We start from the raw sequence: 10,283 nt of genomic DNA on the forward strand, positions 1-10,283 counted from the left end.
TTAGCTTATTGGAAATGTGTTGATTATGTTCGATTATTGGTAATCATTATGAGCATTAATTATATGAGATTAATTATAAGCATATGTGATATGTCGAAAACAGTCGAAAACTGTAATTTGTCACGAACATGCAGTCTTTAGAATATAAGCTTTCGTGTTTTCTGGAGAGGATCTTTTGTGTCATTTCGTGACGGGCGCCGAAATGGCCCAATCAAATCTGGAACTGGATTTCCAGGCCCGCCCCGTACATCGCAACTCCAGCCAATCACCCGTGAAGGGGTGGGCTTTAAACCATAGCGTGTTCGTCAGCCGTATATATACCCCAGTGTCTGCAAGTAAAAAATAGTTGAGGCTCTTTGCTGACAATAGGAGAGTCTGATGATTGTTGATATAAGCAGTGAAAACATTAATAACCGGAATGAATTTAAGGACATAAATGTACATAATCCGTAGTCCTATTTTTATTTTTCAACATTAAATAATACATTTCTATAAGGTTTGGGGTGGTAAATGGAGGAGAAGAAGGAAGACGGAGACTCGGAGATTCAGGAACACGGACCCGAGCATTGGTTCTCAAAATGGGAGCGGCAGTGTTTGGCCGAGGCGGAGCAAAGGGAGCCAAACGAAGAAGAGGCCGATAACGACCAAGAGAAGCTGTGGCATCTCTTTCAAAACTCTGCTACTGCTGTTGCACAATTATACAAAGGTTCTAGTCCTTTTTTTGTGTTTACTACCATAGCTAGCTTTTAGCTAGTTTCAGCAGCGCTAGCAAGCTAGCCACACACTACAATTGACGTCCACTTGCAATAGAAAGTCAACTAGGCTAACCAGCTAGCCTGTGATGTGTAGCAGCTGACTTTGTCAAAGCTAATTTTAGCTTGCGTTAGCAATATTTGGCGCTGTCCACCTCCTTAACCTCGTATTGCTGTATTGCTTACACGAAACAGTTCCCCAACAGCGGCTAACGTTTAACCACGTTGCTATTAGAACTTTAAGCACTATTGTGTAGTACAACAATATAAAACACTGTTTACCAACGCTGTAAGTATCCGGCAAAATTACAAAATGGCGATGGTAACAACAATCATTGCTACGCGACATTGCTTACTGACAGCTTGCACTGGTACATTTCGTTTCGTCTTATTTTCTATTGGATGTCGTTGTACTTGGCTATATGCATAATCTTGCCAAATTAACTGAAGACAGGCGTTGGAGTATGTTGATGACTCGAAACTGAAAGGTTTGACGATACTTGGTACATTCTCTGCAACGTACAGCAAGGGTTAGAATCGAACAAAATGGCGAGGAAATTGCCTGTCTCTTGTGGACAGACCAAGATAAACAGTCTGCATTTCATTCTACCAGGGCAGCCATTCCAGCTAAACTGAAGGCAATACTTGTAAGGGCAATATTCATTGATTGTGGTGAACTTCTCAAGCAACCCGCAATCCCATCCAGCACACAGTATGTGTATTCAAATGTTGCAAAACAAAGTACATTAAACCTAGCCTCTCGTCGAACAAACTTCGTTTTGATTGTGTCAGTTTTACCTTTTATAGTATTGGCAAAATGTCTACAGGAAAAAAGTATTTTTAATCCGTCCTCTCTCAGACTTAATGATTTACTTCCCGTTCCCCACAGATAGAGTATGTCACCAACAAGGTCTTTCGTTGTGGGTGCCATTTCAGAATGCTGCTACAGCAGTAACAAACCTCTACAAAGGTAACGGTTTTTAACTTTTTGTTCTGAATATCGAGTCAAACATTCTATTTTAGCTGTTTTGTCTACACAGTGAAAACTGCCCCGGCAAACTAGTCACACTGTATATTCAGCCGACTACTAATGACAGAATTGTATATAATCATGTTTTCGTTTTGTGGATCAACAAGATGAAACCATACTATTTTTATCTGCATGTATAAAATGGCTTGTCAATTATGCATCATGGTGCTGTAGGTACGATTTGAGAGTTATGAGAGAGAGCCAGGTTTTGTAACTAAACCAAATGAAAGTCCGTGCCCTCTGCTCCTTCCTTTTTGTACTTTCTCTGCCATTGAGAAGTGTTGCCTTAGAAGCACCTGTGATTGACAAGCAAAATTAATTCTCAGAAGCAATCAAGGAAAGGATGCCCTGATTGGTCAGAATGACCCTAGGGGTTTCTAACATCGAAATGGGGTCATAAAGAGGCAGAGGCAAGCACCTTGAAACAGATTTTCTCTTTGCTAATTTAAGTCACTAATAGCTAATGGATGGCTAGGCCTTTTCTAACCATTAACACCAAAATAATATAGTTTTTTAAGAAACTATGCAGAAGAACGACACCTCTCTCTCCCTTCTTAAGTTTCTCCAATTCAAAAGCGATAGTCAAGCACCTGTGAACGACAGGCAAGATGCTCTGATTGGTGCAGGAAATCCACACTCAAAGGAGCGGTGATCAGTCTTATCAGAATATGAATATGTAAAGATGCACGATTTGTGGGTGTTTTTTAAGCTTTTTCATGTTTTTGTTTTTACCAGAAAGCGTGGAGTCCCACCAGAGGAGCTTTGATCTGGGCATCCAGCTCGGTCACCAACGCCGCAACAAGGTTGTTCTCCTCTTCCCGTTACTCCGTCGACAGACCTCTGTCAATGCCATTATTCTGTTTGTGATGGTAGATGTGATCCTCGTTCAGTTGATCAGGTCACGGTGAGGCGTGCAGGTAGACCTCTGCTGATGGAAGCTTTGATCTGCTCACAGGATGTTTTGGCGTGGGTGAAGAAGCGCCGGAGAACCATCCGTCGGGAGGACTTGATCAGCTTCCTCTGTGGCAAGGCGCCTCCGCCCCGGAGCAGCCGGACCAACCCGCGGCTGGCCGTGCTCGCCCCCGGCCGCGCCAGCCCCTCGCCCGAGACGGGCTCCTCGGTGGAGACGGACCTCCAGCCGTTCAGGGAGGCCATCGCGCTGCACGGTAAGAGGAGGCCCCTCACGGGGGTACTGCCAAACCCTTCAGGGCCGTAGGGCTCCTGTTGCGTCACTAGTCTAGAACTACCTGAAGTCAGTTCACTAACGACCCCCCCCGTCCCCTCCAGGCCTCAGCGGAGCCATGGCCAGTATCAGCGTGCGCTCCGGGCCCCCAGGCTCCCCCACCCACGGGAGCGGCGGCGGCGGGGCCGGCGGAGGGGCGGGGCCGGGCCCGGTGTGTCGGGGGGGCCGGCGCAACGGCCTCCACGACGTGGACCTGAACACTTTCATCGCCGAGGAGATGGCGCTGCACCTGGACTCGACCGGCTCGGCGGCGGCCGGCGGAGGCGTGGGCGCCAGGAAACGGAACTCCGCCCAGTGTAGTGATGTCATCACAGACTCACCCACCCACAAACGGAACCGGATGCTCTAAGGGGACGGGGCGCTCCGCGGGCATGGGGCAGGGGCCACGGCTTTGGTGTGGCATGGATGAGCTGGAAACAAACTCGGTGGGCTGTTAGCGAATCTGGGGCTGGAACAAGCCAACGGGATGTGTCGGTATCTTTTATGTTGTGAGGCTGAATGAGGTTCCCCGTCCCCCTTCCCCTACAGCCTGCTGTGGAGATCGCACTCTGGGTTTCTCAATGGACTAAGAATAGAGGGTGCTGAACGAGATGCATACAGTCTCACTGAATGTCCAGAGTAACACGACTGAATGGAGCAATCGGAACGGAGAAAGTAAAAGGGACGTGTGTAGCCTCCATCGGCGAGAAAGGTAGAGTGGGCAGGACGACCTCACTGCACCACGCCCAGAGCCACTCCACCTTCTCCTGATCAGTAACCCCAACCCCACCCTCTTAAGGATGTAAACTCCACCCATCAAGGACACCAAGGCTGATGTTTCACTCTGTGACGCGGTAGTTCTTCAAACCTCAGAACAACATGTAGGCAGTCCCATCTCATCCGTGTTCCGTTTTATCTCCTTTTCTATATGGCTGAATGGCAGGAACTTCTGGTCGTCCGTTACAAGTCACAACCATCAAATCTTGAAAATCGACCATGCACGTCGACACTATTGGTCCGATTGGCAGAGAAGAATGCTCTGTGAGCCGGTAGCAGCAAACTTGTCTTCTCGACAGTCGGCCCTCCAGCTACAAAGTGCAGGCTTTTGACATTTTATCTACCACTGTCTGCCAAGATACTTCAATAGTCATACGAATTTGGCTTTGCCAGATTTTTTTTTCCAACTACCAGTGTTTAACTTTGTTTGTTGCCACCGTTATGGACAGTTTAAATTCACCTTTTTGTGAATGGTTTCCTTTTTTTAAATTCTTATTTGAAGGGTTCGAAGAAACCTCTGTAGTCCCAGCCCTTGTGACCCCGCCCCCAACATTACAATGCAGCTGCTGGTTTATGTGACGTGTGAATATTCAAAAGGAGATTTGCAATAATCAGATTCTTAGCACTTATCTTTCACCCCTAAGGCCGTGTTCACATCTAGCGTTTTTTGGAATAGGGAAAAGTTGAGCCGACCGTTTTTCCAAAAAAAAATAAAAGCTGGCAGCGTTTCTTTTCCTAAAAGCGTTTTTTCTATCGCCTAGCAATGACCCCATTCTAGACCCGACGTTACTCGCCTACTACGTGTCCAGGCTAGAGCCCATTAGACATGTCGTAGAACTCGACATGTTCTGTAATTAAAACTATTAACCGCTCCACCTGCACTTTCCCGAGTGATTTGTCCGCCATCGTTTCTTGTTTTGACAGTTGAGCGTTGTGTCCATGTTCCGCTTGTGATTGGTCAGTTGCCCAACAGATGCCTGACGTCGGCCGCTTTCTTCCTGAAAGTTTAACTTTTTTTCTACGCTGGGAGAGGCGTTTAAAAAAAAGCGTCCGTGACTTTTTCCAGAAACGCTCTGCTCCATAGGAATATAATGTAGAACAAGCGCTGGCAGATTCAAACAACCTCTAGATGTGAACACGGCCTAACTCATCAAAACAGTTCAACTCTTGCATTATAAGTATGTTGCAGGGTTCCTCAGCCGATACGATGCATTAGCCGTGTTCCTGGCGTGGTGGTTGGTTTAGAATGAACCATTTGAAACCGGTGGTGCCCTAGTTGAAACCACTGCCCAACTCAGCACAGGCTCAAGTAATCCTTATTGGGAGATAATTGATAAGCAATGCAAAAGAACCCAGACACCCACGAGTGCTTACCCAACAAACCATCCACTTAATTTATCAAAGCTTTAAGGTGAGGAGAGCAGAGGAGAAAAGTGCATTGGAAAAGTTATGCTAAGATACTTGTCTTGGTATAAAGTGGAGTACATAGGATGGATTTTCCAAGAAAGTTTTGCCGTAACAAAGATTTACAGCTGAATGGCGTGCTGAAATCAAAGCGTTGTCACGGAACCAACGAAACCTCAGAAGACCTGAATTCACAAGATTAAAAAGTATGCCCTAATCACATGTGTGCAGTGCAACTTCTCATCACGCAATGCTATTATATATTTATATAATGTCAATGCAATGCCATTTTAACGCCTCATACAACGCCCAACTTAAGAAGACTTGTTTAATTCCCTTCAAAGTTTATATCTGGTACATTGTTATTTTATTGTATGCCAAACTTGAACTGGTTACATGTTGATCAAAATATTCAATGCATGTTTAGGCTTTTTGTAAATCTATCATTATTGCATAATAGCAAATAAATCTGGTATTAAATGGAACATGGGAAGTGATCATGTTACTGAAAATATGTTGGCACATGCTGTGAAGGGATCTAGACAAGTAAACTTGAAATGGGATCGTTACAGGATACAGACGCCTCATTAATGGTGTCAAGCAGCCAGTAATGGAGAAGGACAGAGGTGCAATTTTAAGAATCTTTGCCATGAAAATCATTTGTGTGTGCGTGTTACAAAGTGTAGAATCATGCTGCTTAAGATGATGCTATGCTAAAAGGAGGATTGAATTTAGAAGACAATTCCAACAGGGCATTTGATCTAGCTGTACTTGGGTTTAATCGACTGTTAAAACACCATGGCATGACCTCTGATGTTCAGCTGCATCCATTAAGCTCTTGGTACATAGTTCAAAGTAGACCTTTCTCAAATAGTAAATGGGTGGGGAAATTTGGGGCATACTTACAAGAAGCAGCTGTGATTCACACCCCCTGAAGTATGTTCAGATTATCTACTTGGTCTCGACAGGCTTTTCCTAATAGGGTTTTAGCATCTGTTCAATTAACACTTGCCTTCCTGCCCATGCCCACTAATGACCTGGGCAACAGATTTTATTTCCCATTTCACCTCCCCGAACCAGTCAGAGGTCTTCATCACATCTGTCCCTAAGAGGCCCACTCATGCCACGACTCTCTGGAGCCAACACTATTATCAGCGCTTTCTTGATACTTATTTGTTAAAAAATATTGCTAATCTATATACTTAACATTTAGGTGTTGGTATGATATATGTTGTTCACATTGTGAAATAAATAAAACTAAACCATTGAATTGCAATTTGATGTACTATGTTTAATAAAAAAAATTAGGAAATCTCAAGCTTCTTGCTGATTATTTAGCAACTGCAATAAAACACTGAATTCCAGAGTAGGCCTTATCCAGACTGGCGAATCTACAATATTTATCAAGGTTCACTGCTGTTGGAAGTGACTTTTAGGATCTTTGTAAATATTTACAATTGATATTGCTTAAAAACATTGTTTAATATTGAGTGGTCAAATAATCATGTCATAACTAGTTCCGATCTTGATAAAAATCCAATTAGTATAGCCCTTTACAGTCTATGCTATGGACGCAAGCCACTAGATGGCAATAGAGCATTAATCTATTTCCAAAGCAGTTTCAGATTTGTGCCTTTAAAAACAACGCTAAATTTACGTATCCCACGAGTCTGTTGTAAATGTACAAACTTGTCGAGCGGTTTTTAATAAGTGGTTATTAAACAGACAAAATTGAAACTGCCTAGGCTAATTTACACCAATTGTTATTACTTGAAAGAAAACATGGCCAATATTAAATAATCGCTATTAAATAAAAGATTAGTAGTGTTCAACAGGAACAACCAGAGTGTTTCTCAACGATATCCACTGCATTCCTGTGAGTCATTCCAGTCAATTTAAGGACCTGCCCTGTGACATTGTGATATCACAAATGGGAGTGTGCACCCAGTTTCATGTTGGATAGATCCGTCTACTATCCTGCCCAGGGGAATGTACCAAGTGGTACGATTTAAATGGCTAATCACATTCACACCTTGTGGTAAAATAGGGGCCCTTTAATGTGACAACAATGAAAATGGTTTCAATCTACGTTCAAGTTGGGACTAAGCTATGACTGCAAACAATTCAGCCCCATTTACCGGTTGGTCCATAAATTAAGAAAAGGGCTAAACCTAATACAAGCCTTGCCCCATCAGTCCTCGGTCAACTTTATGTCTTATGTGCTACTATTATTCTACTTGCCACTTCTCCCCATCAAATGAATAGACATACAATGTACATTTATATCCGTAGCAGGTTGAGAGAGGTTACGGCCAATGTAAGCATAAAATAAATAACATCACTTGTTTTCAAGCAAATTAGCAAATCCTGATGGTTGAATCAAATACTAGGAGATATATTCACCGTGGGCACCTGTAAGCTCCACTAAGGATAATGACACGTCAAACAAAGTTATACAAAGCAGAAAAGGTATCATTTGAAAAAAATCAAGCCTTACGCAATCAATACATTTGAAAGATTAAAAAGTACAAGTATCCATCCAAAATAAGCGGGGAAAAAACAAGGATGACAGCTGCTTTTCAACGCGCTTTTCCTCCTAACAAAGCGGTTCATTGACGTTGAACTTTGTGCAAACCACTGCTGCCCAGGGCAACTGGGAGCACCGAACAGAAGAAGAAGCGGGGAAAAGTTATTACATTTGCATGTGACTATGGTGTGATTATTCCAAGGTTCCTAGGTTCTTGAGGTGGTGGTGGTGGTGGTGGGGGTGGTGATGGTGGTGATTAGATTTGGCTGAGGGGCAGGAACTTCTGGTAGTAGCTTTTGGTCACGTCTATCATCAGGTCTTGTGTGCATTCGGGGAGCTCCCCAGAGAATAGCCCTGCAACAGTGGGGTTATGGATGTGGGAATGAAAGAGGGTTCAGTGTTTGCACGGCAAAAATCAGACGTATCAGACAGAAGTACTTCTGGTGGGCGTGTGCGTGTGTGAAGACCTGGGCAGCCGGAGAATACGGTGAAGGGCGGCACCACGGTCTCAGGGGGCAGCACCGTGTTGTCGAGGATCTTACAGCAGTCCTTCAGCACGCAACGCCGGCCCTGCAGACACCAGAGTAAACCAATATGAATACACGGAGGTGCATTGCAGCCATCTTTGGGTCATTAAGAATATCATTATCTTTATTGGCAAACAAATTCTATAAATAAAGCACAACATGTCACACCCAATCCACATGCCCCATTTCTATTCGTTATTGGAGCAGCTTCTGGGCAAAGCAAGTCTGTTTATCTGCTTGGTTCTCTGAAAATGTTGCATTCAGCAGGACTTGCCTACCCTGCTGCTAGCTACAGGTTATCCTCTCACTGAACCACACAAGGAACCTAGTGTTCCTCAACGGGACCATTTAAACAGAGGTTTTTCTTTCTTCATAAGGCAAGTGTGTCCCCCTTTAGTGTATTAATATATATTAGCCTATATATATATATATATATATATATATATATATATATATATATATATATATATATATATATATATAGAGAGAGAGAGAGATATAAAGTATTGGTATATAATAAAGGTGGCAATGTGTGAAAAAATTAAAGAAATTGGGACTTGGTTTGCAAAGACCTAATAAGGTAAAAACACCTGGATTTATTTTAGAAAAACTATATACTTATATATTAACCACACTTACTATGACACAGTTCTTTCCAATGTGAACGTAGGAGCCTATCTGAGCGGCATTGACAACACAGTCTTCCTCGATGAACACATGGTCCCCTATATGCAGAGGGAAAAAAGCAACTCTGCACATGGAAAGAAGAGGTGTGAGGTAGAACGAGGAAAAAGGAAAAAAATGTGTTAGTTGAGATAGAGGAGAGAGAGACACTTAAAATGCATCATCTTACTGTATTTCAGTACACCTTAACCAGCACTGAATAGCGTCACTCACCCTTTGCTGAACTTTTTGAAAGGTGGTCTGATTACGCTTCGGCTCTTGACAACACAATGTCTTCCCACCCTAACATTGGCCAAATCACCTCTGATGATGCAGTCGTTCATTACAATAGTCTGAAAGGAGAAAGACACAGATAGATCTTGTTAAAGTCACTGTCGCTTACATGAGGTCTTGTATCACTTACATAGCCATTTGTTGGCTCAGATGTTTTCTTGTTCATCCTCACTTTTCCATTGAGTACAATGTTCTGGCTTCCACATAGCACAGACTGTCTGCTCACTTTGTTGCCTGAAGCCTGCAAAAAGAGCAACAACCATTAGGAACCAACCAACCATGTTGGATAACCATGCATTAAGCATATCATGAATGAGTAACATACCAAATACCTAAAGGGTAAAATATATACGTATATATACATATACATATACATTTGCATATGTATCTAACACGAAAATAGCCACATCTAACACTAATAACTCAAATAAACATATATTTGAGCAACGTAGAATACTGTCAGCTTTATAAAGCTGAAGATTAACTAACCCTTAAAAATAGCAATGCAAGATGCTGGGCGACAACATTACCGTTTCAATATATTCTGCTTTGTTATACAGGATTTCAGATAATTCCATATCGATGTATTTGTAATGGGATAAACCTTATGATATCGGCGATCTTCTAATAATAACAAACAGTATTATACTCTGAAATGTAGCTAGTATTGCGTTGCAGTAACCGCTCCCTTCTTCCGACAGGAGTGTGACCCTTCTTTGGTTCCGGTACACAATCCAATACTCTATCCGTTTGTAGTTTTTTTTCTTTCTTTCCACAGCGATCATTTATAGATTTTGAGAGAATTTGTTTTTAATAATGTATGATCGACATAGGCCTATGTAATTTTTGATATTTTTAAAAGCTGAAAATGTTCTGGTTTTTAACTGTTCTCATATGGGTAAATTACCATGAGCGCATTTTCAAAGACGTTTTAGTTATTTAGTATTAAAATGAAACATACAAAATAAAGAAAAAAAGAGCTGCTTAAACTTGTATGCCTACAGATAATCCTATTAAGAATGTAAACATAGATCTAGAAGCGGTTTGTTTAGTTGTAGCCTTATAAATGCAATTTAAAAAATCGATT

General features: G+C 42.4%; 2 protein-coding genes across 2 annotated transcripts; one reads left to right on the top strand and one right to left on the bottom strand.

Moving 5' to 3' along the window:
• Positions 1 to 306: 306 nt before the first annotated feature.
• hapstr1a (HUWE1 associated protein modifying stress responses a) lies at positions 307 to 6,869 on the top strand. Its single transcript, XM_056605314.1, has 5 exons — positions 307 to 706; positions 1,642 to 1,722; positions 2,518 to 2,585; positions 2,738 to 2,948; positions 3,070 to 6,869. Exons 1-5 carry the CDS (start codon positions 511 to 513, stop codon positions 3,372 to 3,374), a joined length of 861 nt encoding a protein of 286 aa, XP_056461289.1. The 5' UTR covers positions 307 to 510; the 3' UTR covers positions 3,375 to 6,869.
• On the bottom strand, positions 5,703 to 9,922 carry dctn5 (dynactin 5). Its single transcript, XM_056605451.1, has 6 exons — positions 9,727 to 9,922; positions 9,369 to 9,437; positions 9,137 to 9,255; positions 8,879 to 8,990; positions 8,180 to 8,282; positions 5,703 to 8,066 (listed from the first exon to the last, which is right to left on the bottom strand). The coding sequence occupies exons 1-6, from the start codon at positions 9,772 to 9,774 to the stop codon at positions 7,969 to 7,971; spliced, it is 549 nt and encodes a 182-aa protein (XP_056461426.1). The 5' UTR covers positions 9,775 to 9,922; the 3' UTR covers positions 5,703 to 7,968.
• Positions 9,923 to 10,283: the final 361 nt, after the last annotated feature.

Source organism: Gadus chalcogrammus, chromosome 2 (genome assembly GCF_026213295.1).
Source record: "Gadus chalcogrammus isolate NIFS_2021 chromosome 2, NIFS_Gcha_1.0, whole genome shotgun sequence".
NCBI lineage: Eukaryota > Metazoa > Chordata > Actinopteri > Gadiformes > Gadidae > Gadus > Gadus chalcogrammus.

What these genes read in the sequence shown, in the direction of transcription:
- hapstr1a (XM_056605314.1), top strand. Translation starts at nt 511, where the DNA reads ATGGAGGAGAAGAAGGAAGACGGAGACTCGGAGATTCAGGAACACGGA. An exon ending in TGTTGCACAATTATACAAAG is followed by an intron (nt 707 to 1,641) that starts GTTCTAGTCCTT and finishes CGTTCCCCACAG; the next exon opens with ATAGAGTATGTCACCAACAA. An exon ending in AGTAACAAACCTCTACAAAG is followed by an intron (nt 1,723 to 2,517) that starts GTAACGGTTTTT and finishes TGTTTTTACCAG; the next exon opens with AAAGCGTGGAGTCCCACCAG.
- dctn5 (XM_056605451.1), bottom strand. Translation starts at nt 9,774, where the DNA reads ATGGAATTATCTGAAATCCTGTATAACAAAGCAGAATATATTGAAACG. An exon ending in AAGCAGAATATATTGAAACG is followed by an intron (nt 9,438 to 9,726) that starts GTAATGTTGTCG and finishes CTCTTTTTGCAG; the next exon opens with GCTTCAGGCAACAAAGTGAG. An exon ending in TTCAAAAAGTTCAGCAAAGG is followed by an intron (nt 8,991 to 9,136) that starts GTGAGTGACGCT and finishes TTCCATGTGCAG; the next exon opens with AGTTGCTTTTTTCCCTCTGC.